This window comes from Hesperophylax consimilis, chromosome 17 (assembly GCF_061612785.1).
Source record: "Hesperophylax consimilis isolate HC1 chromosome 17, BYU_Hcon_1.0, whole genome shotgun sequence".
NCBI lineage: Eukaryota > Metazoa > Arthropoda > Insecta > Trichoptera > Limnephilidae > Hesperophylax > Hesperophylax consimilis.
In genome coordinates this window covers 8076887-8103736 of record NC_142852.1, presented here as the reverse complement: position 1 = coordinate 8103736, position 26850 = coordinate 8076887, and the positions used below count along the sequence as shown (strand labels likewise).

The following is a 26850-nucleotide window of genomic DNA, read 5'->3' as shown; positions in this document are numbered from 1 at the left end:
CACTTTCCCACGTGTTCGTGACTGTGTGCGTCTCGGGGTCACGAGTGTATGCGTCATCGTGCAGCAAGCGGTGATGCGGGGCCCTGCACGTCCCCACTCCGCAGTTGGTCCGGTACTCGCACCGTTTTGTCTGGTGCACACCGTCCAGACACTTAAAGCACAACCGTGCGCTTTTCACAAGTTCCCAACGCGCACTGATTGTTTCTTCGGCGAATCGGGGACACTTGTAGAGTTTGTGCGAGTCGTCTTTGCACAGTGTGCACCAAACTTCACTGCGGGGTTCCGGCCGCTCGTCGATCACGTGCACATTTTCACGATACGGGCGGGCGGCCCGCTGATGTTCGACCGAGCTGCTCGGCCGCGCTGCTCGGCCATTGTCGGTGAGGCCCGACCGCGGCACCGCGTTGGTCAGCCGCTTCAGGAACGCGGCAAGCTGCACCACGGTGGCCGCGTGCGTCTGGTCGGCCACCTTACCCAACCACAAGAGGCGTAGGGCTAACGGCATCTTCGAGGCGATTTCGCTGAGGAGGGCCGGGTTGGAGAGGTAATCGCCCCGCAGATTCCCCAGCGAAGCCACGATGTTCTGCACCGTGCCCGAGAACTCCACCAGAGCCTCGGTCGATGCGTCCTCTTGCAGTCGGGTTAGCCGCTTTATCCGGTCGAACATGACCGCGGCGACCGAGTGCGCGCCCCCAAAGCGGTGCTCCAGGACATCCATGATTTCCGGCACCTGCGCCGGGTCCAGGAGGAGAGGGCTGACGGCTTCGCGCGCCTTTCCCTTCAGGGCACGCTGTAGCCGCATCAAATTCTCGGCCGCCGTCATCCCGCAGGTGGCCGTCGACTGCAGGAATTGTGCCTTCCAGGCCTGCCACTCTATGGCGTCGCCAGCGTATGGCGGCAGGTCCTTGGCGCTGGACTGCCGGGCGATGAGCGACGCCATCCGCTCATCCTCGGGGTGGGAGCGGGGTGTACCGCCGGCCTGGGACTGCCGGAGGGCGTCGGCAAACATGGCCGTCACCTGGGCGAGAGGGACACTCCCCTGGTTCACCCAGTCCCGCGTCTGCCTCGCTGCCTCGTCTGCGCGGTTGAAGGCCCCGTATCCATCCATAGGGGGCTGCGATGGCGAGTCTGCACTCGGGGGAAATGCTGAGAACTGGGCGGGCCCGCGGGTCACACCGGGATAGCCGTACTGCGGCTCTGGTCCACCTCGCAGCGCCGCGGCGCCTGGGGAAGCGCCGTCCGTGAGTGGATCCGCAGCATGGTTTCTCTCCGTCCCGGTGTGAGCCCTCACGGCGCGGCGCGAGTTCCCGAAAACATCGGTAGTCTGGGCTGTGGCTTGTGGCACAGTGGGTTCTCCCCCCACTGTGAAGGTATGGCTGTGACCGGGGCCGCTAGGGGGCGCCGCAGTCTGTGGAAGGCCAATGGTTTGCGCCTCCGCTGCGTAGCTCCGAGTAGGTACGCCCGGGGGCGCCGGCGTCGGCCCGTAACCCAGCCGCGGCGCAGTGGTGTGCGTCTCCGCTGAGTAGCCAGGACGCGGCGCAGTGGTGTGTGTCTCCGCTGAGTAGTCCAGGCGCGGTGCAGTGGTGTGCGTCTCCGCTGAGTAGCCAGGACGCGGCGCAGTGGTGTGTGTCTCCGCTGAGTAGCCCAGGCGCGACGCAGTGGTGTGTGTCTCCGCTGAGTAGCCAGGGCGCGACGCAGTGGCGTGTGTCTCCGCTGAGTAGCCCAGGTTCCGCCTGAAGCCGCTAGATGGCGCCGCCGTCGGTGGGTACTCTGCCCGTGGAGCTGTGGCGCGCGTCTCCGCTGCGTAGTCCGGGTCTCGCCCGAAGCCGCTAGATGGCGCCGCCGTCGTCGGGTACTCCGCCCGTGGAGCTGGGGCGTGTGTCTCCGGTTGCCAGGCTGCAGGGGAAGCGGTCCGCGGGAGGCCCTTCAGCGTGGCGATCAGTTCTGCCATCTGTCGGGTGTGGTCCTCCTGTAGCTTCCGGTTGTGCCGCCTCTCAGCTCTCAGCTCGAGCTGCACCTGCCGGAGCGTGTCCTCGCTGGAAGCCTCGCTTCTTGACGAGACGTCGGCCGCGGCAGGGGGCGTCTGTGGTGGTGATGCGCCGGAGGGACCAGGCAGTAGGTCCGCTCGGGGATCAGAGGGGGCCAGGGGGGCGGTTGGCCGGAGTCCGGGGGGCGCGGCTGTGGCCGCCCCGGTTGGTGTGGGATCATCGCTTCCCTGCGATGAGTCCCCGTCAGCGCTATTCTTCCCAGAGCGCAGTGAAGGTGACATCTTCCACGGAGAGATCCGGCGGCGAAGGACCACTTATGTGCCAGACGTAATGTGTGACACACAAGACTGTAAACAGGGCGGTGATCCCAATCCGTGGAGGCGTGAGATGCCTTCCTTCAGTGGCGTGGAGGGGTAGAACGGGGCGTCTCTGTAGCCGTTGTAGCTGGTCCGATGCTGATTCTGGTCCTTGTCGTAGATCCGGGTCTTGTTGTAAAGGCAGAGAGGTCCGGGGTGAGGCGAGGGTCAGAAGAAGAAGAGAAGGCGAGTAGAGTCAGAAGTCGGAGCGAGGTAGAAGGCTGAGCAGAGAGAAGTGTAGAGCTGGTGGTGGTTGCTGGATATCTAATGTTTCAAGGGACTGTTCCCGTTTTATAAGACCCCGGCGGCCTTCGCTGGCCGAGCGACGCTCACACGGGCCTGCTTTCTCTTTGATTCCTGGAATCGAGGCCCGTGTTTTGTGGCGCGCCCGCGGCCCGCCGCCGGGTTAGCTACCGCCTCTCGGCCGGTAATTTCGGGCCCTGTGGTCGAACGTGACCACGGCCTCTCTCTGTTCGGGCACGGTTCTCAGAATCGCGCTGGTGGAACGTTCGGGCGGCAAACCACCTCGTACGCTATGACGGCGCACGGCCCTTTGCTTCGGGTCGCGGCCGAACGTTCCCTCTCGTATAAGCACGATTCTCATAACCGTACCCGAATTAAATGCTATACTAATTAAATGCTACTAATCCACCAGCTCTCTCGGTATACTTCTCTGCCCGTGTCTCCTAGCCAAGCTCCGACGTTTCATTTATTGTTTACATAATCATTTTTACATAGGGGTTCAGACATACATTTTATACATTTCTTTCATTTAATACAATTTAGGATTAGACAGATTGGCGTAGATTATGGATTGGCGACCGCGGCCGAGCCCGGAGCAGTACGTCCGTAACAATATAAATATAACCCATTCACAATCTTGTAACAATGCAACCATTTCCTTCTTACATTAAACGTTCCGTATACGCGTATTGAAGTAACTAACTGTCGCGCTGTTTCCTGAGGGTTAGGCAGATATGATAGACCGGCCAAACAACACTTATTTACATTCATACATCTTTTATAGTGTTGTCTATCGGGCATCCCCGACTCTTGTCATTCAATTTTGTGTCGTATTATATTCTCCCGGCACGCTTTTATACCTGCTTTAAAACAGACAATAGTCTAGGGAGGCAATAAAATTGATTTTACACTAAACGCCCTGTATCTGAGTCTGTTCTACAAATATTTTAATAGAGCCTGCTTGAAAGGCACCCGTTTATAGTAATCGATGTTGTTTTCATGGGAACGGGTCGTTTTTGTGCTATTCTCTATGTGTACAATAATATCTCTTCGTGCGTGGGACGCGATGCGGTTCGGTAGATGATATCATCTGCATGCAGACGATAAATAATCATAATGATAGAATGGCGAAATTGAACGCCAAACGGGTCTCGGAGCAAGCGTGCTTGCTGCTGCCGACTTTCACGAAGATGGCACGCTTGTTCATTTATTTTCTGCGGAGATGTTCAGATTGTGGACAGCGAAACCGGTTCATCACCAACCTTACCCGTTAAAAACATCAATAATGGTGAAGACTGTCATTTGCTTTACACCTGTAGGTATTTAACATTGCTTACAACAATAAATGGTATGTTTAAAAGTGAGTAAAATTACTGTAAATTTCGTTAATATTTTTGTCGAGAACACCTCACTAGGAGAACCTTTACACCGGTTAGTAATATAGATTTTTAACCCATAATTTTTCCACATTTGAGCCAAGTAAGTTTTCAGGCTGTATCTTTTATGTATACATTAACAAAAAATTCGACAGCCACATACGATGTATCTTTTTAGATACCTCATATCGAAAACAGAATGCACGATTGTTTTGACAGAATACCTTTTTATGCATATCAAATTAAGTCGAAGCTTAATGCCAAATCACTATTTTGATTAATCTTTATAACCAATTGGTGTACATTATGAAAACCAAAAAATATTCTTTAGTTAATTTGAAGGTTTTCCTATCGTTTCGCTTGAGTAGAATACAAATAAAAAAATAAATTACTTAATAAAAAATACAAATGCAAACTACTACAAAAAATATTTTTTTCAATAGAAATGTATGAACGCATAAAGGAAACAGCTTTTAAAAAATACAGTATTACAGCTAAGATTATTTGTGACAGTTTCCTTGATTAACTTTTTAGCTTTCTTATAAAATTATTTACAAAATAAATAAAAACCAGTTTTTTTTTGCTTGAAATCGGACGTTTCTAGACTCCGTTTGTCAAGCGATTTTAATCCCTATTACCACGATATAAGGTATATCAAGAATATACACATTTTTGGCTTATAGCTTCCTCTTAAAAAGCTACTTCAAATGCTTTATATTGTTTGTCGATAAATACATATGTGACAGAAAATTAAGTTGACCTACGTTTAATATTTGGCTAATTTATATAGCGCCGTTTTCGTAAAAAACCACCTCAAGGGCGCAAAGTCAAAAACTTATAGCGATTTTAATAAAGGGTATCCCTGCAACAGTCTCTAGAAATGAAAAGTGTCAAATTTAATATTAGTTAAAACCGTATGTAATAATTATTTGGTAGTTTGCAGTGAACGATTTTTTATGCATCGTAGAATTACTTGAAAATACGAGGAAGTTTGTCAATGAGTAAGTTTAGTTATAACCAGTTAAGAATTAATGCGATGATGTAACTTATGATAACTGATGGATAACAAGAATACTTCAAATTGAACATTTCCATAATAACGTTGAATTTATATTTATAGTTTTTCTGTGATATGACATTCATCGCGTTAACAATCAAGATAACAACTTTGTACCCAGGATACCAACAAACTTGCATCATTTCGATAATTCAACTTCAGCATATGATAATAGATAATATTTGGATAATTTGTATAGCGCCGTTTTTGTGCAAAATCACCCCAAGGGCGCTGTATATGAATCATGCCAGCGATAGCAATGTAGTGCCCGAAAATATATGTTTTACGACTTGATCATAAAACATCGATTTTTCTCTATTTTATATAAATATAATATACATGTATTATATATGTAAACCTTCCGGGAGAAATTCTCTAAATGATAGTGAAAACCCTATCAAAATCTGTTGTAGTTTAGAAGAACTAAGCGCACAAACATACTTGGATAAGCGACTTTAGTATATAGGTACTATTTAGAAATTAATTAAACTTTTTTATTTACGATTTCTTCGAAATACGTTCGTAAGCCATTGCAACAGCCAGACTACTCAAAAACCGACTGAAATGTGAGTTAACCCTCTCGGGCCTGGCGTAAAACTTGCATTGGTAAAACATATTTGATAAAAAATAGTGGATTTGTTATTTTCCTTTCAATAGTTTAAAATAATTTTTTGTCACTTTCATTTGAATTAAAGTTAGGTCTCGGGGACGCACTGCTCACAAAACGACAAATCGTACACTGTAAAACCAAAAATATAACACTTTATTAAATGCAAATTAAACATGAAATGAAGCTTCACTAGTGAGGAAAATATTCTGATATCTGTGTATATTCAAATATACGCACAGGTATGAAAGGGTTAAAAGAGATATTCTCGAACAGATGGAATAGATGCTTGCTATCCCCCAGGTATATTTATTATGGTGTTGTTGTCGTTAACATGTAAGAGCTATAGTTTTATGGTCAGAGCCAAAGGAATCCTGTTTTTTCCTCTACCTGACCCCGTTCGTCTACTCGGGTAGGTGTATTATAATGTATCAATGTGAGTACGTGTGTGACGGTGTTGGTTTGTTATTTGGTATTTAAAAAGCTCTGCTCACAGCTTTCTCCGCGAATGACATATGGCCATACGTCTACAACCGTTTATTATACGGATAACTAAACGCGGAAAGGTCTACATTGAAAAAAAATTAACTGTGGTGATTTATATAGCTCTGATTACGCGAAATATCGCCTCGGGATCTTAAAATTAACACTCACATACTTTGCTAATATTAAAGGCCTTCTTTTTTTTGTAAGTCACGTTAATTAAGCTAACAAATGGCGTAAAAAAAATTATGTTCGTAGATTTAACCTGTTGAATGTGGGACGAAATTTCGGAAACGGCGCGAAAATTACCTCGATGTTAAGTCACGTTAATTAAGCTAGCAAATGGCGTAAAAAAAATTATGTTCGTAGATTTAAGGCGAAGCTTAATGCCAAATCACTGTTTTGATTAATCTTTACAACGAATTGGTGTACATTATGAATACCAAAAAATGTGCTTTAGATAAATTGAAGGTTTTACTATCGCTTCGCTTGAGTAGAATACAAAAAAAATATTTTTCAATAGAACGCGTAAAGGAAACAGCTTTTAAAATCTACAGTTTTATAGCTAAGATTATCTGTGACAGTTTCACTTGCTTTCTTATAAAATTATTTACAAAATAGTAAAAATCAGGTTTTTTTTGCTTGAAATCGAACGTTTCTAGACTCCGTTTGTCAAGCGATTTTAATGCCTATTACCTGCGATATAAGGTATACCAAGAATAAACACTTTTTTTGGCTTGTAGCTTCCTCTTAACGTGCTTTTCACCATCATCTTGATAATAAGATAATAACTTATTCATAGGGTAATGTATAGTAATAAATAAAAATCGTATATGTTTATCGGAGACACGATCTAGTTTGTAAACCAATTCATTAAACTAGTTGTAATTTAAAAAAACGTTCTGTCAAAAATATTGAGAGAAAAATTAGTTGCAAGATGATTAAGTCCCAATGGTCGCGTGGTTAAGACGTTGTCCCGGTAAGACAAGACATCCTGGATTCAATTCCTAGTTGTGACAGTTATCTCTTTTTATTTTCTGTGTCTTTGTTTTGTTTAAATTTGTTAACATTATCTTCTTCATTGATAAATGCTGCTTGCAATGGGTAGAAAACTCTGCCTAACTTCCTATTTATAGCAACTGTTCATATTTTCGATTAGTAAAATCGGACATTGTTAACCTGTGGATTATCAAGAGGATAGAGAAATACAATACACCTTTAATCTAGTAGTTTAATGTTTTATTGATGATTGACATGTGTTTTTTTTTTTTGTTAGAATCGGCACAGAAATTGTTTTCAAATTGGTGCTATCTGTCAATGACGACATTTATACGAGTAGTGCACTCGACTTGTCAACAAGTATTTAATATTATACAGTCGCCAGGTGATGTCACCGCCAGTTATATTTCACTTGGTAGTCCCACGTCTTTCCGCTTCATTCATATCGCATTGAACTATCTTTATAACACACACACGGATTCATATTTTACAATAGATACATTATAGAATGTCGGATGAAAGACGACAGTTCAAAATACCTAATTGAAACGGCAATAACAACTGTATTTGGTCACCAGATCTGATTTAGCCAGGTAGTTCCTAATCTTCTCATTTTCCATCTTCCGCCCTTCAATTTCAAGATGCAACAGTGACACTGGCTTGTGGTATTTATAAATGGGAGGTCTTACAAATTAAACTATTGTATATTTATTATTCTGCGACAGTTGTTCTTTTGTAAACACACGCGTATCCGAACAAAGCAGAACAGTGATAAATCAGAATTGAAAAGTTCTTAAAAAAGAGGTTTAACTTATATCACTCTTCAAACGTGTTGTAATTTTTAGTTGTAATTTTTAATGGGATCTCTCCCTCAGCATTCCCAATTTTTGGGGTGTGTTATACACGGAGAAAACCCACTGATACGAATGTCTTGTCAAAATCTTCGTTTTCTTGTTAAAAATGGCACTGTAGGTTTATAACGAATGCATTGAAAGAATTGAAACACGTGTTCATATAAATACTAATATTGTCGCATTCCGTCATCATATATATTAGGAAAAGAAGACGAGTTCTCGATGTATTTTATCAGGAAGTAGGCATGCTGTAAATTTTTTTACAGGATCATTTTCCTCCGTGTAATATCAGGTGTGGAGGTACAATTTATGAAAATATTAATATTATTATCTTAATTGAACTACGCCTCTTATCAATAAAATCGTCAATTATGAAATTTGTTTTGAAACCTTTTATGATTAATTCAATTATTAGTATTGTTTATTGAGTTTTGCGCCAATAATCTATTAGTCACTTCATCTTTGAACTCAGCCGTAATTCCACCCGTTTATCAGAATTGAGATAAAAAAAAACGATATCGCCAGGTTTGCGGTTGGCTAACTTCACAATGTGGTAACAACACTAATTGTGAATATTTTCCCGGAAAAATCTATATCGGGCGATTATTCAATTTACGTAGAAAAAATATTTTCCTCCAATTTAACAATTTTCATGTGAAAATGTGCGGCGGTAATTGTGTTAAATATAAAAGGATTGTTCATTTATTTAAACAATTGTACAATTTTATTTATGACATCATTCAATTGTCCGATGATATTTGGTTGAGTATAAATTGACTAATGAATTATTCATGTTTTAAACTGACTCCCTCCTCCTCTCCAACCATTCATCATATGAACTCTGATTCTAAGTCTGAATTCGACTTCAATCTTGCTTATGATTTTGAAATTTTCCAATTTAAACTAAATTAATATCTCCATAATTTGAAATGATTGCCTAGAAAACCAGAAATATGTGGAAAAAAAACTGTAGCTATTCTGTTATCTATATTCTGTATGTCATCTGTCGGCACTAAAAGCTCTCAAAACTTTGAGCTATGTACCTTTGAAATATCGCGTGTTGACATGGCATTATGAAATTTGCATCTTGCGTGTTTTCTAGATTTATTAATTTCGAATCCAAGAACTGTGATGTGTCTATTTGAAAAATCTAACGTCATCAATTGACATAATATCTATCACGCTAGTAGGCATAAAAAGTATAAGTCAAAAAATTATTATTCATTTTTTTAACTTTTAATCTCTGGGACCATATTTTCACGTGGTATCAAACCCAATAGAAATTAACAGTTTATAAATTTGAAATCACTCTCCTGAAAGTTGTTGCTTTTGACTTGTATAATATACACGGTGTCCGGAAACTCGTAGTACAAGCGGGAAACTGGAGAATCTACACCACATGGGGAACCCAAAAAAACATTAAGTTTTTTAATTTGAGCATTTTCAAAAAAAAACCAAAAAAAAATATTTTTCGGCTATTTTAGGGTTAAAGTTTTTTCTGGTGTTTAGGGTTGAATAACAGATGTTTTAACCCTGCAGAGCAGAAATATTTTTTGATTACACCGGGTTAAATGAAGGGTGATTTCAAAATAATGCTTCAAATCCGAGTTTCTTCATTTGTTTTACTTTCAAATAGTTTTAATTAGTTGGGTACTTTGATCTTCAGTAATAATTTATAAGAATTTGATTAAAAAAAAAAAAAATCAACTTCAAACTCGATTTACTCGATAACGAAAGCTCAAATAAAAAAAAAATATACTACAAAATCGACTCCAAATGTGATGTAGATTCACCAGTTTCCCGCTTGTACTACGAGTTTCCGGACACCCTGTATAATCTGTCTGGTTTTAGGCCCCAGATAGGCCGATAAAATTTGCGCTTAGTTCTGGAAAGCGGACACGCCCGCAACAAGTCTGTCAAGATGAACGTTTAGGACGGATTGTTTCAGAGAATTTGAACAATTCTTAAAATTTCAAAAGTTCTTCAATTATTTCAGTTCTGTCAAGTAACTGGCCTATATAAAATAACAGAAGTTGAATAGGACATTCACAGAACTCGCAAATCAACGTTGAAATTTAAATTCAATCGATAAATTACGTTTAAAGAATACCATATTTGGTTGCAATTGAATACTCAGAAATTCTATTCAGTAGATGATCTAATTGGTGTCACGTGTATTTTATATGCCTCTATCAAGCCATTTACTCATTCCTTGCAATATTGTATTTTAAAACATTAAAACATGCAACCAATAAATTATGTAACAAGGTCAATCATTGAGATAAATATTTTCATCTCGCCGATACTAATTAACATGACGACATATAATCGATACCGCATGTCATTATGTTAGTGACTTTTAAATGGGAGTGATTAATCAATTATAGCCCAAAGCAGCTAAAACATCCCTAAAATTAAATTCTAGTTAGCTGATCTAATTTCGTGATATTTAATTTTTATTTTGTGATAATACATTTTAACTACCCCGCAGCCAAGTGGGGGGGGGGCAGTAGGTAGTACCCAAAATAACTATCCTCCTTATATTAGCGTAAATACTTGACATATCATTTTAGTATTTTACCTATTCTTGTGCAAATACTTAAGTTACCATTATTAATAATTGAGATTTCTATAGTTTAAAAGACCATAAGATAGAAAATCATGTGTTCGTCGTAAGACCCACTTGGTCACAAGACAGACGTTTGGCATATTGGCCTGTCAATTTCGTGATGCATAATCCTAATTTGTTAATATTTTTTTCTAACTTCACTTACGGCGGTATATAGTTGCGGGTATGCAAACTGCATTTTTCTTCTCCATCTCTATTATCTTCTGTAAATATTATAAAACAAAGTGGCTGTTCTCGTCTGTCTGTGCGCTTAGTTCTTCTAAATTACGCAACGGAAAATAGGTTTTTCACTATCATTTAAATGATTTCTTCCGGAAGGTTTACATATAATACAATCAATTCGTAAAAATATATTTTCGGGCACTTGTATATGCAGATACCTAAGTAATAATGTACCTACTACGGAATTGTGTATCTTAAAAAGGTCTCACAAACTCAAAACTTTGTCCCAACCCATTTATACTTAGCAACTCCGGGAACAAGTCAGCTTGTGTATCCAAATTTCATGAATTTAGTAGGTAATTTTTTCATGTTTATTACAAATATATAAACAAGAGTAATAATTATTTAGTAAATACAGTTGTAATAATATTGTTGTTTTAACCTTTTGTTGAATATTATTAATTCCTTTCGTAATTTTAAACAACGTTGTTTACAGGTAAAATATTAGCTGCAAAATTCTCGTGTAAATCAAACATTTGCCATGCGTCATTTCCATCTATCATACTGAGTCATCGATGTTTAAATTTTATGCGGGTCGCATTCACCGCGAACGTGCAACGTTTTAATTTATCCATATACCTTCTTGCAAGATGCGACAGACAATGTGACAAAACTAATTAGATATTATTCTTGCATCCCGACACGGGTTGCAAGCAAATCCGTAAACGAGAATACGCATAATTCTACACACAATGCTTTTTCAATTCCATCAGTCGTTTTGGGTTTAATCCTTTGCTAGCCGACAATATTTTCACGCTATACGATGGCATTAGAAGTAATTTTAATATTGTCAGGTTATTAGTAATGTTTGTATAACGAGTATCCATAACAAGTCCAATAGAATTCAGGTCTAAATTAAAAACTTACCCTTTTAAGCTGTCGTACCCTTAAATTAAATATGCCATTCCTAAGAGAAAGTCCAGTTATATTCAATTTTCCAATTATGTCCTAAATCCTGTATCTAAATTTCGCCAATAAACAATTAGTTAAATTTTAATTAAGTGTTAATCTACCAGGTAAGTATTGTACTGTATATTATCTCCATAAATAGTTAGTAATAACATAGATCCCTGTAGAAAAGTATTATAAGTTTGTACTGCGCCCTTGAGGTGATTTTACACAAAAACGGCGCTATACAAGTCATCCAATTATTATTATTAACGGGGATTTGATTAATATGCTGATATTCGTGACCCTGTATTTTTTCAAGTCAACTGATTGAATTTATTCATGCAATTATTGATGCATTGCTATTTTGGGATATTGCTTCATAGGTGCTAAAATTATCGCGCTTTTTCCAACATATCTCGCCTTCGATATATATTTTTTTTGTATCCATTCACAAAATTGACAACGGTAAAACTTTTATAATGTCATTTTTGTGAAAGCTTGTTATTATGTCATACGTTCGCTCGTCATTTATTAACTGATACTTGAATCTTCTAGTGTTCAGCTTTATACCTGCTTTCATTTTATAAGACCTTTAATGATTTAATTAAAGATATTATATTTATCTTCAAAAAATCGCGAGTTTAAATCCTGTAAATTAATTGGTGTTGTTAGTACCATCATTAATCTGCGGCACGTTTCAGAGTGAAATATACTCTCAGTAACGCCCTGGTCTAAGACAACCATTCGGAATATTGAAATTGCTTGAAATAGCTTCATCCATCGTGTTGGTGAACAGATCTGATAGCCAGATGCTTCATCATTTTCTTCCCTTCACAATACCTTTAGCTTCACAAAACACCCCCAATTGAGAGTGGCATAGTCTGATTGGCTCCAGAAGATTGGGATCAGTTGGGACTCCGACCTAACATAAAAATTAGCCTAAGTTTGTTCTTATTGTTGCCAGTAGTGTTTAGATAGTGATTTGAATGATATAAGAAGTCGAGGACACGCCAGAGGAATATTTCTGCAATAGAACGAGATACGGAATCGAATTAAAGTCTACGTAATGTAATTTTTTAACAGCAGTGAATGGTGGAAGAAGTATAGTTGTTAAAATGATCATTGCATATTATAGTTGAGTGAGTCGCGTTGGCTCTGAACCGAATCCCACGCAGTGGAAAGCAAGTCCGCTCACGTAGAAGAAATCTGCAGACTGTCGACTCTCGCTTTTTCTTTGTCGTGCTGTAGTCGGTAGTGTGGGCGCCGGGTCTGGTGTGAATGTCGCTTGTTTATCGTGGGCGTTGAAAGCGACGATAATTAACCGCCCTCAGTCGTCCCTTTGGCTTCAAACAGACTAAACAAGGTCCTCGCGTGAGAGACTAATTACATCATTTAACTAATATAATAATTAACCTCGACGCAGTTTCCTGCTGCAGTGGTCGGCAGAGATGATGAACCCCTAAACACTCATTACCCGGCAATATAATATTTTATTATTCTCCTTTTTTAAGTGATGAAGCCAGTGAGTCTATGGCACTGATTAAGTACCATGTAAGGTGGTGGAGAGGAGAAGATGATGGTTGGAAGTACTGCATATTCAGATCTGATCAAGCCATTTAAATCAACGTTTCAATTCATCGTCCTGACTTGTAAACACACTTTTCTTCATCCATCGGCTCAATATGCCCAAACATAACATTCGCTCCACGCCAACAATTGGCGGTAAAAACATAACGCTGTAACCGTTTTTATTTTCAAATATTATTTCGTTACAAATTGTCCGTTACCAGATAACAATAATGCTTAGTATAAACTCTACTAGTAACACGTGTAAACTGGTTTTTATGCCGAGTTTGGTGGTAAAGTTTGCAGCTGTTCAAACAGAGCCCTTTGATTGGTCGAGATCACAACATGGTCGTCTCTATGATGATAATAATTTGGCGGGAAGCTATTTGGTTGGCTTCCATTTTTTTCTACCCGCCATAGTTAACGTAGTTTTGCCGCCATTTGCTTTTGCTATGAAGTATGAATGACGTCATTGTACCCTATTATTGTATGTACAGTAACATTGTAAAATACCGATTTCAAAGGTTCAAATGACGCTATGTAAAATTAGGTATTGTTTTTAAACCCAACCTAACCAATAATGATCATATTTTAAGGTAATACTCTCGGAACAATGCGCTGTAAAATTTAACCTAGTTTTCTTAGAGGAATTAAGATAATTGAAACACGCATTGTATGTGCGTTAGTTATTCCCGCGTGAAATCATTCACGTTCAATGAACTCAAATTCGCTTTGAATTTAAGTGTAATTTTTTTAAATTGGACGCCATTGAGTCGAGAATATTTCAGACAGCTATAAATTAGGTAGATACCTGATACTTTTGCCGAGGACTTCAATTATCAGCCTAACAAATCCCACAATTATAATGTCCCGTGATTTTTCAGCGGTCTGCGCTTATCGTAATACATATATCAGTGAAATAAAATCACATTTGAGAGTATTTACGCAAACTCTAAAAATAAATTTTGATAACGTTTCCCGTTACATTATTCTTGCATTAAAAAAACACTCTTATCGCTTTTATAGATTGTACCGAATTCCTACACTAAGTTGAGAGATTTGAAGCCAAAATTATGTCGCTGGTTTTGTACGTATTTTAGAAGGCGCTTTTTCAAGGCCCCAACTATTTATTATCGAACAAACAACGTTCACAAAATGCCGGCCGGCAAAATAACATCGGCCGACATCGGCTGATATCGGCTGACATCGGGTTATACCGGCGCCGGGCGGTGTCAACCCAACTAGCACGCATACATACAAGATACTGCGGCCTGTGACGTCACAGAAACAGGGTTACGCACAATAGTTTTCTTTATTTAATTTTTTCGTAAGATTGGATTTCATTCAGATAGGTTTTAGGTATCGCAGCGAATTTTGGTGCTAAAACTACTCGCTCAGGTGCATTACTTACATACAGCACATAAAAAAATTAAATATAAGCAATAATTAATCATCCGAAATACTAATACAAATTGAAAATATCTCCCGAGTAAAAATAAATTCCGTCGAGGTGTATCAATTATATTTTTTACAGGTGAAAAAATATAATAAGCAGTAATTGTTGATTGGGGTACTAGTACATATTGAATTATTTGGCGGGTTGTAATAATAAGCCGACATAGCTCAGTGGATACAGAGCACCTGACCGGACATCAGAAGGCACGGGTTCAATTCCCGTTGGCGGCATTAATTTTTACTCGGGAGATGTTTTCAATTTGTATTAGTATTTCGGATGACTAATTATTGCTTATATTTATTTGTTATCCTTTGTGCTATGCCTAAAACCTTGTCTTATAAACGTTAGTTTATCATTTAAAAATAATACATACAGCACGTTTCAAACTTGCTATTCAACCAGAAAAAAACTGTCCCGTTTATAAAGAAACCATTATTATTGCGCGTGATGGCTTATTTCATGATATAGTCATTACCTTGTTGTGGGCAGTTTGATGATGACTTCGGAATACGAAACAGCTGTCACACGTGATAATAATTGCACGGCAGAACTTGATAATAACAATAAATAATTTTAGTAAAATTGAAAAAAGGTCATTTTCATTATTCTTTTTTGCAAAAAAACAATAAGTAGGCGAAAGCAACATAAATGCTGTTTCTCAATAACGCTTCGCAAGCATGTCGCTGCGGAAAGCGTTTACATTATGCACCAATTAACAATTGTCTATTGTTCGCATCAACTCTAACTGCGCAACGGTTAATGTTTGGTCACAGAATAAATCCCTTTTATGTAGGTTAATACTTATCTCTAAAACTACATAATATAATAATTATTATTTTAGTAGTTTTTGGCAACCCTGTTTCTGCCGTTCGGCCATGGACGTGCCTTCACGGCCATTCTCGTTTTGCATACTAAATTTTGCACAACTAATTTAGAAAACTTTTTTATTATTTACAATACTTAAGTCAAATCAAATCGACTCCCGCCAGCGAGCATAACATGCGAATCATGTCTTGAATGACATTAATTTCCAATAATTATTGTCAACATATTTAATGATTTATTATTATCTAATTACGAGGAGACATGCTCAAAATTCATCAAATTTTAACATTTCGTTCGTTTTCATGTCAGCATGCTATTAAAAATAACAATAATTTATGACTTGTCATTATTTCAGATCGATTTGTCAACATTCCTGAAATTAAAACTAAGTTATCATCCACATCGTAGTATAATAATAATAATTGATAATTTGTAAAGCGCCCTTTGTTTTGAAAAATCATCCTCGAGTACGCTCTACAAATATTACTTCCTAGACCATATTTAACTGTAAACAAACAGATATAACAAGCGGATAGACCACCTCACAACTCTGTCTAGGTATATACTCCTTGCTTCATTCACATTCATACATTCTCAACTACCAAATTCAAAAACTACAATCTCGACTACCGATTGCAATGTCTGTAAACATAACGTGTATAAATATCTCTAACGGTGTTGTGTGTTTTTTTGTTTCAGTTCTGGGAAATAATCTCCGATGAGCATGGCATCGACAAGACTGGTCACTACCACGGAGATAATGATATGCAACTGGAGAGGATTGACGTCTATTACAATGAGGCCGCCGCAGGTAATATACCCCATCTGTCTCAACCTACTCTTCCCCATTGACAAATGACCCCAACTAGAATGTCCTCCATCTTTTTCCCATTCATAATATTAAACTAGATAGTTCCAAAACCCTTGATTACACGTACTTAATTTGTAAAAGCAATTACAAAAATAACCAGCAACATTCTAATGAATTTCTCTAAACCATGAGACTTCAAATGAAGACAAAATTTTACAATTGAGTTTACTCCAAAACATGTTTTTGTAATATACCAGCTTTTGGCAATAACTCCACGATATGTGTATATTACCAAACTACTTAGAATGTCCAAAATTATCCGATTGTACACAATGTTGACTGTCAAGTGCTGATTCCTCAACTATTTTAAACATTCTGACTGTACAATTATTAGCAGACTGTCTAAAAAACCCTGATTCCCCGACTATTTTAAACTTCTTGATTGTACCAACTACTTAGACGAATTATCTGACTAAAACCCTGACTGTCTACAATTATTGCTCAACTGTCCAAAATTATAAACTGACTCAAAAAAGACTCCCCAACTATTTTAAACTTACTGACTGTTAAACTACTCTAATATCCACAACCCCTGACTGGTCCAAATTCCTAATAAATTTAATACTACCTTTTAATGATATTGAAAATTGGGGGACTTTAATTGAAAATAAATCTATTTTGTAATAATTGAAAGTTCATTTTCCCCATAAAACCTTCAGTCCCTAATGCTATTTAAGTGGAATTAATCGATTCTGAAGATTATGATTGCTTTGGGAACACAGGAATTTTGGGGAGGCCTTGTGGGAAAAACAGCTTTCTGTAAAATTAAAGACATTATGTCAGTTTCGATTTAATAATGACAATAAAAGTAGTAATTAATTGACTTAGTACTGCTGTGTCAATTGTGGCTGCTATACAAACTGCCAATTTGTGTTTGGGCCATTGTTTTTGTACCGACTAACCATGGGTAAATTAAATAATTGGTGGCGACTACGTTTGTATTGTATGCTCAAGTGTCGACGTCCGACGTCTATTAGATTGTCTACCAATTGATTGAGTGAAGTCTCATGGTCTCTTTTAATGCATAAACACAATTTACAGTTTCTTATAATTGTCCTAAATGGGATCATTAGCCCAGTCTCTTCAGTTGCGCTGTAATTAACATTGTTTATTTGTTTGTGTTCCTTAGGCAAGTACGTGCCCAGGGCCGTGCTGGTAGATCTGGAGCCCGGCACCATGGATGCCGTGCGAAGCAGCACCTTTGGACAGCTCTTCCGTCCCGACAACTTCGTCTTCGGGCAGAGCGGCGCCGGCAACAACTGGGCCAAGGGACATTACACAGAGGGCGCTGAGCTGGTGGACTCAGTACTCGACGTCGTGCGCAAGGAGTCTGAGGGCTGCGACTGCCTCCAGGGCTTCCAACTTGCACACTCACTGGGTGGCGGCACTGGCTCCGGAATGGGAACACTCCTCATCAGCAAGATCCGCGAGGAGTACCCCGACCGCATCATGAACACCTTCTCCGTCGTACCTTCCCCCAAGGTGTCCGACACCGTAGTGGAACCCTACAACGCCACCCTCTCCGTGCATCAACTGGTTGAAAACACCGACGAGACTTTCTGCATCGACAACGAAGCCCTCTACGACATCTGCTTCAGAACCCTCAAGCTCTCTTCCCCCACGTACGGAGATCTCAACCATCTCGTGTCCGTCACCATGTCGGGAGTCACCACCTGCCTGCGTTTCCCCGGACAGCTCAACGCCGATCTCCGCAAGCTGGCCGTCAACATGGTTCCCTTCCCCCGTCTCCACTTCTTCATGCCCGGATTCGCGCCCCTCACAGCCCGCGGCTCCCAGCAGTACCGCGCCCTCACCGTGCCCGAGCTCACCCAGCAGATGTTCGACGCCAAGAACATGATGACCGCATGCGATCCCAGGCACGGACGTTACCTCACAGTCGCCGCCATCTTCCGTGGTATGATGTCCATGAAGGAAGTCGACGAGCAGATGCTCAACGTCCAGAACAAGAACTCCTCGTACTTCGTCGAATGGATCCCCAACAACGTGAAGGTTGCCGTGTGTGACATCGCACCCAGAGGACTCAAGATGTCCGCTACCTTCATCGGCAACACCACCGCCATCCAGGAGATCTTCAAGCGCATCAGCGAGCAGTTCACCGCTATGTTCAGGCGCAAGGCTTTCTTGCATTGGTACACCGGAGAGGGTATGGATGAGATGGAATTCACTGAGGCCGAAAGCAACATGAACGACTTGGTGTCTGAATACCAACAGTACCAAGAAGCCACCGCCGATGATGATGCGCAGTTCGAAGAAGAAGAGGAAGCCATCGAGGAGAACTGAGCTCATTGATGATAACAACAAACCAAACAAACAACACTTTCCACTATTTATGCATCACCTCCCGGATTGGTTTTGCGAGCAAACAAACGACAAACCATCTTCATATCAATTCAACTTAACGCTTGTCGCTCGGCGTACATTAATCGTATAACTTTAATTTGCTAAGCGTAATAATTTTTTTATATATATATCCATTTGTATTAATTTATACTTTCATTATACATAATATATATTATACAACTCCTTGTGAAGCGTCCATTGGTTGTAGTTTGGTGGAAAATACAACAATTCCCAGACTTGTGCATTTAACCCGGAGATATTTTAATGTTTTTTTTATTTTATTTTAAATATTAAGGATTCTTTTTGATACAATTTAGTCCGGGAAGAGCAGAAACAGAGCATCCAGGTTTTTTATACTTTATAATGTGTCTATCCAGGTAACAAGACTAGATAAATACATGTTTATTCATAATACCGCCTTTCATTTATTTATTCCCCCAACTCACTCCCTGTACTGTACTGGCCACAGGCGAGTATTGTAGATTCTGTCTGAAAATAATATTCATGGATATTTTGTCTTCTGTTACCATAGACGTCCAAAGACCACCCCATCAGGGGAAGAGAACAGACGAAATATGATGGTGGTATGACAATTATTACCAACCCTGATGTATTGTCTGTGAGGCATGGAACGTACAGGGGAAGGATGAAAGAAGGCTGAATATTGTAGAAATGACGTCTCTGAGGCGTACGTGTCCTAAAACTATGCCTGATCGTTTTACAAATGTGTACATCCTGAAAGGCTGAAGAAAACGTAGTGAACTAGATTGAGAAATAAGAATTATGTATTCAACGTGGAAAACATGGCGCAGAGAATGAACGCAGGTAAAATTGGGTTCGATAAATTAATGGCAAAATTCGTGGAGCATTCATGAAAACTTGGTCGTACATTCGTCAAATGAACATCTGAAGTGTACACCCCTCTAAGGGGAAGAGGGAGGTAGGTATTTTTTGAAAATACAACATGTTTACAAAGTAGGTCGAATGAGGTATCTTTTTTATGTTTTCATTCGTGCTGAATGAGTCAACTTCCTAGTCGATAGTATTAGTATTTTGTTAGATAAGACCAGAGATGTGCTTTATTTCAAAAAAATCCATTTCAAATGGAAATGCAAAATGGGTATTTTGCATTTTAAATGCTTTCCTAAAAACCATTTTGCATTTTAAATGCTTTTCTCAAAGCATTTTCCATTTTAAATGCTTTTTTGCAACATTCTTCCTGTTATCTCCACTCATCTTTTTTTCATAAGCCTCAAATATCAGTCGGTCCTCAACCTCGCTATGAGAGATAATTTACATTTGTCAAGTTGTTCCCTGGTAGGAGCCCTGACGAGTGATACAATTACAAAAAATACTGATTCAAATAGGTACTGAACATGGGGCCATGACGCTGTAATATTAAATGTTAGATAGCAGTTTCTATGTTTTTACGTTGGCAACATTGGCCCCGCGCAAATTTTTTGAGGTTTCATAATCTGTAGTGGTGGTGTTTATGGATTTACCATCATGTAATATGTTTGTTTTACATTGATGTCCATTATTAAATGACAAAATTGTTTAAAAATTCTATAATTATTTTAATTGTTTGACCTGAGAAACCATTTTGCATTTTGAAAATAGGTATTTTGCATTTGAAATGCTTTTCTAAAACCCATTTTGCATTTTCAAATGGAAAAGTTTTGACCCATTTCCATTTTGCATTTCAAATGGTTTTGGGTACCCATTTTGCACATCTCTGGATAAGACAGGTTTTTAGTTAAGAAACATGAAAATAACAAGGGTTAACCCTCCGTGAGAATCATTCTCTTTATTTTGGGCGGACTCTGCAGATCTTCAATTGTACTGCCAAGGTGAATGACCAAAGTTACATGATTGCACGAATTCTGTAATTTATTTTAATACCATTTTACCTGTACAAGAATGTCGGGACTCTTCCCGTTAGGTTAGTTAGGCCGTGTATGTATCCTGTCTTCTTTCGTATGGTTGGAGGTCAAATGAGAACATCTAGGTCTGTGAACCAAGTGTCCTGTGAACCTTATCGATCCCTGTGGGAAATGAATTGAACCGGCACATGTTCGATGATCTGCATTGCATCGCATGCACACATCGCCGACTACTTACCACCCATGCTTCGTGCAGGGCCGGCGTTACGAAAAACCTCAAGGGCGCCGTGTTGGTGTTATTATTGCCCAGGCTTCATGTGGGCACAACGGCCGCGGGAGCATCAGATGCTGTAGAACTGGAATATTCACACAAAACAGTTTTGTCCTGTATTGAGAAATATTGTGCTTTATAAAGTTGCTTCTGCAGTAAAGTTAAAGAAATATTTTACATATAAAGGTAATAATAATAATAACTCAACAAAGGAAACAATTTACTTAGGAACTTGTCTGGGTTCCGTGTGGAGTCTCTTTTCGAAGAATGAAATAGCGAAACTGGGTCTAAGAAACGCAGATCAACACAAGAACGAGTCATCGAAGCGGTTCTAATATGACAAATACCTACCGTGTACGTTTGGTGTGTTTTCTGACTACTTCTGTGCTGAAGTTCCTCAGAACATCGTCGATTGAAAATACAGAGAACAAGGACAGCGTATTCGTATCAGACGTCTGTGTTCTAGAGCCTGCAAACTGTTTGTCTTGGTGTTTACATGGATGACAGCAAAGGGCTGGCAAGGGAAACATACCCTCACTTTTGATTGACTGGTTCAACTGTGCTTGATGCTACCCTCCTATATTCTTTGCAGATAACTTTTATAAATGATAGATCACTGTAATATAGCGCTTACTGGCTAAGGTCAAGGCCGTGGTGATAGCTAACACAGCGCTCTATGAGCTGATTTGGAAATGGCACCATCAGGCCAGGCTCTCTGCAGGTGCAACTGGAGCAGTCCGTCCATGGCCAAGGAGCCAATTCCCTAACAATATAGGCTAATACAGCGCCTTTGAAGGCGCCGTTTGGCTCAGGGTTGGCTCTGATATCACTAATACAACCCTTAATCAAAAATTATAATATACGGCCATTTTCAAATACTTACTCGAACGAACGCTAATTTCTTTCATAATTTTAAAGCAGTTGGTTTTGTAAATATATCGGATATAAATTAACTTACCGGTTTTAAAACAACAACAAAAACAATACTCTACTTAGGAGTAATTGTGCCCACTAGCAGCATCTATGGAGACTTTCTATAAGCTGCCTGCTAACGGTGATTGAGCCGAGATCCGAACCTTCTAAAGTTTTGGTCTGATGAACTAACTAACTAACCATCACACCGTTCCGAAGGGGTAAGCAGAGAGGACGGACCGTCAAACAACTCGGTCTTGGCACACACTCCTTGCCTCATTCACATTCATACATCGTCTCATACATACTCTTCTATTATTCTGACTCTTAACATGGCCCGACTCAAATATCTCCCCGACTTCTGCTACCATTCACATTTGCATCGTATATTCTCCTTACACTCCTTTCTTCGCTCATTCGCTCTACATGCCCAAACCATCTAAGCGTCCCTTTCTTAATCTTACTCATTACACTTCCATCAGTCTTGCACTCTTTGCGGATCTCCACATTCCTCACACGATCATACATGTTTTTACAACATATACGCCTCAGGGATCTAATTTCAACAGCATTCAGTCTACTTTCATCCTTTCTTTGCCAGTTCCATGCCTCACTTCCATACACCAGGACAATATTTTTCGTTTAAAATATGTAGATAATATTATACACCATGGAATTACCGTCTTTTTATCGGAATAATATCTGTAACTAACTAACTAACCATCACGCCGTTTCCCCGCAGGGGTAGGCAGAGAGGACGGACCGCCAAACAACTCGGTCTTGGCACACACTCCTTGCCTCATTCACATTCATACATCGTCTCATACATACTCTTCTATTATTCTGACTCTTGACATGGCCCGACTCGAGTATCTGATTCACTTGATCGTGCCATGTCTTCCTCGGGCGTCCCCGACTTCTGCTACCATTCACATTTGCATCATATATCCGCCTTACACTCCTATCTTCGTTCATTCGCTCTACATGCCCAAACCATCTAAGCGTCCCTTTCTTAATCTTACTCATTACGCTTACATCAGCCTTGCACTCTTTGCGGATCTCCACATTCCTCACACGATCAAACATGGTTTTACCACACATACGCCTCAGGGATCTCATTTCAACAGCATTTAATCTACTTTCATCCTTTCTTTGCCAGTTCCATGCCTCACTTCCATACATCAAGGTAGGTACCAGCACTCCGTTGTGGACTGCTAACTTCGCTTCTTTGGACAATTTTTTGTTAGCGCCTACGGCGTTTAGTCCTCCATTAACGGAATTACCTGCATTTACCCTTCTTTCGATATCTCTGTCAGCCTTCCCATCTCTCGTAAACATACTTCCTAAATACACAAACTCATCCACCTGCTCCAAGTATTCCCCATTCACAATTATATTGCACACTGTTTTCGTACTCTCTCTTTCAAACACCATTACTTTAGACTTACTTACATTCATCATTAACTCATTCTTCATGCATACTTCGTTCATCCTAGACACGAGAGACTGTAGATCATCTATACTATTAGCAATCAGCACCGCATCATCAGCATACAACAGGCAACATACTTTAAAATTATTCAAATTCGCGCCCAATCCCACCTCTTTCAATTCTTGCATACAATTATCCATGTATAGATTGAATAACCACGGTGACATTACGCAGCCTTGTTTAACACCTTTTGTGATATCAAACATAAATAATTAAATAAATACCATATTTCAACACATTTCACGGCTTATTGTTATTCCGCGAGTGGAGCCCCCGTTGTTGGGTTAAATCACCTGTATCTGTGAAAAATCAGATCAAAATGTTTTATAAATCGGCCAAAAAGAAGCATACCGACTCACGTAACAGTATTGTAACTATATTGCCTACACACTCTATAACTCTCTTACAGATATGTATAAAAACAGCCAGAATATACAACAAAAAATTCAAAGTAAGGCTTTAAAACTATATTTCTTAAAAACATATACCTACCTATAAACGAAAATACGTAATTCTTGTCGTATTGTATTTTGTCTTGTTAATTTCTCTCTCCCTTCCTATCCCCTGTATTTAAAATCGAGCATAATCTATTTTTATCAATGTATATAAGTACCTTATTGTAAATTCTTACCTTGGAATTGTGCTTATGTGTATATCCCCAGTGTTGCCAACTCAACTACTTCAAAATATGCTAGAGTGATGGGGAAAATATGCCAGAAATATGCTAAATTCCTTTAAAAAATGCCAACAAAAAAAGCCAACATAAATTTAACTTAGTATTTATTGAGAAATAGAGTGATGGGAAAAATATGCCAGAAAAATGCTAAATTACTTTAAAAAAAGCTAACATAAATTTAACTTAGAAATAAAATCAGTGAAATAAAATATCTTCATCTTCTTCATTAACAGCAGCTGATGTGGAAGGCTGAGAGACGGAGTCGTAACTTTCTTTGGTCCCAATGCAGCGTAGTACTTCGTCAGGAACAGTGTAAGAATAACAGCACTTTCCTGCTCTCTTTAGGCCAAATCTCACGTACAAAATGGCATTCAGGGTTCTCACCACCAAACGATTTCGGAGTTTTGTTTTGACCAGACTCATTTGGCTAAATACACGTTCAATGTCCGCATTTGAATGCGGCAATGTTAAAATAGACATTGCAAACTGACATAAATCACCGAAGGGGTTATTATTAGCTGCATCTTTATATTGCATGACTTCATTCCAAAACTTTACAGTGGAAGTCAAGGATTCCCATTTAATGTGAACTATGTTTCTCCATTGAGACACCAGTTTTTCAATCGATATCATTTTTGTTATTTAAAAAATTGGTTTTTATTATTTTCATGTTTCTGTAAAAATAAGCCAAATAAATATGCTATATGCTAAAAGCATAATAGTCATGCTAAACATTGAGTAATTATGCTAAATTTAGCATATAATATGCTAACTTGGCAACACTGTATATGTTTCCTATTTTGTTTCTTCTTGTTTGTTCTTCCTAACCTCCCTTTTTCTATTTGTGTCCTGTTTTGTATGTGAAACTTATAATTTTGATATGAAAATACCAATGTTAAATTGTACTTATTAACTCCCATCTATATATTGTAAGTTCCTTTCGTCTTTCGTCCTACAATGAGTTTTGTAACTCATCGGGATTACTCTAGAGAAACTGTCACTGTCAGTCATTGAGTTATCAGTTATAATGAAGCCAGTATCGACCAATCCGTTAGAACCACCAATATTCCAAAATATCAGAAATAGAAAACAAAATTCCATCCTAACTGAAATGACTTTCACCATTTTTAGCGACCAGATCTGAACTGCCAGGTTATTTCAAACCATCATCTCCCCGCCTCCTTCCCTTTCCCGCCCTTTTAGCATTACATCAAACCATTAAATCATGAATTGTTTACAGAAATAAGTAATATTTTCCTTTTGTCCAAACCCAAACGTTTTTTTTTAAATGTCTCGTTTTAAATAATAAAAATAAAAATATTTAATAAAACACGACTCGTATGAAATAGAGCAAAAATCTCTCTACAAATGCTTTAGTTGAATTTAAAGATACACTGTGATTTTTTCATGCCTATATCATTTTGAATAACGGAACCAAACGTGTTTTTAATAATTTTCGGAGCTTACTTAGGCATTTTTTTCTATCGAGGGAATTTCACACAATTAACGTTTCGACATAACAAATGTATAGATATAATTTTAAAAATAACTCATATTTTTTTTGTAATTTAAAAACTTAAGAATTAAAACTTTAAAATGAAATAAATACATATTTCTAGAAAACCTGTTCCTGTGGAAAGCAACAACAAAGTAAAACTACATACATATAGGTATATGAAAACAACATTTTTCTGTTATTGTGTTTATTAGTATCCCCTATGGCAAATTTTTATAAGTTTTAATATTTCATTCCAGATCCAGATGCTTGGTGATCCTAATCGTTCCGAGACCCGAACCTTTTAAGGTTCTTCGAAAGATTACTGCCTTCTGTTGCCTTGCGCGGCAACCAATTTAACCAAACGTTGCTTATAATGCTGGCCACACATGATCATTTCATTAGAATTCCAAGAGATGTCGCACTGTGGCGTTCTCGATGGCGCCCGTGCGCACATTTTCTAATATTATTTTTATTAGGTACTTATTATCAGAATTAATTAACATATTATCAATTATTTTGCTTTCCTAACAGTTATTTTACAACACTTAATTACATAAAGATACTACTAGACAAGACAACGGTTCATGTTATGCCGCACATACACTTGCGAGCTGAACCATGCATTATTGGAAAGGAACGAACCAACCTGCAAGCGGAAAACAAATCGTAATATTTTGATGATTTGTATAGTGCCGTTTTTGTTAAAAATGATCTATTTAAACACTAACTATTGTCAACTTATGGCTAACAGATTGCATCCATCGGTTCGTCTATCGCTAATACAAATCTATATGTACCAATGATGCTGCGTTAGAGTGTACATATTATTATTTATTTATATTTTGTACAGGCAGATAATAAACAGTACCATACTTACCAGGGAGGTCACTTGAGATTATCACTGTTTAATGTTTACTAGACAACTTTAGAAACATGACGTAATTGGAACACATTGAAAATGCCATTATTAATTCTGATATTGATTTTCGTCATATACTCGTAAATATATATTTATGTTCTTTAATGAGAGTGTTTAGGAGAGGAAAAACAATTTTTATGTTGGGCGGTACTAGAGTACAATTCATAATTGTGCTGTGTCCTTCGGTATGAGGTAGATTAAATATAGATTGAATATAATAGAGATATACATAATTAAGAAATTGGCACATACATCATCATACATGTCATAATATGGAAAATTAGGACTAAAGATATATGAAGAAATAATAATAATATAAGCGATTAGTCATAACAGACCCGATATAGTTTTACATGAAAAATTAAAAAAATTAACTTATATCATTGATGTCGCTATACCAAATTCCTGTAATATT

General features: G+C 38.9%; 1 protein-coding gene across 1 annotated transcript in view; it reads left to right on the top strand.

Moving 5' to 3' along the window:
- LOC149415893 (tubulin beta-1 chain-like) overlaps nt 1-19196 on the top strand; it is a 28489-nt gene extending 9293 nt beyond the window's left edge. Inside the window, exons 2-3 of the mRNA XM_089641498.1 lie at nt 16252-16363; nt 17553-19196. Of these exons, the coding sequence (XP_089497624.1) occupies nt 16252-16363; nt 17553-18724 (1284 nt within the window). The 3' untranslated portion in view covers nt 18725-19196. The remainder of the gene's footprint in view (nt 1-16251; nt 16364-17552) is intronic.
- Nucleotides 19197-26850: the final 7654 nt, after the last annotated feature.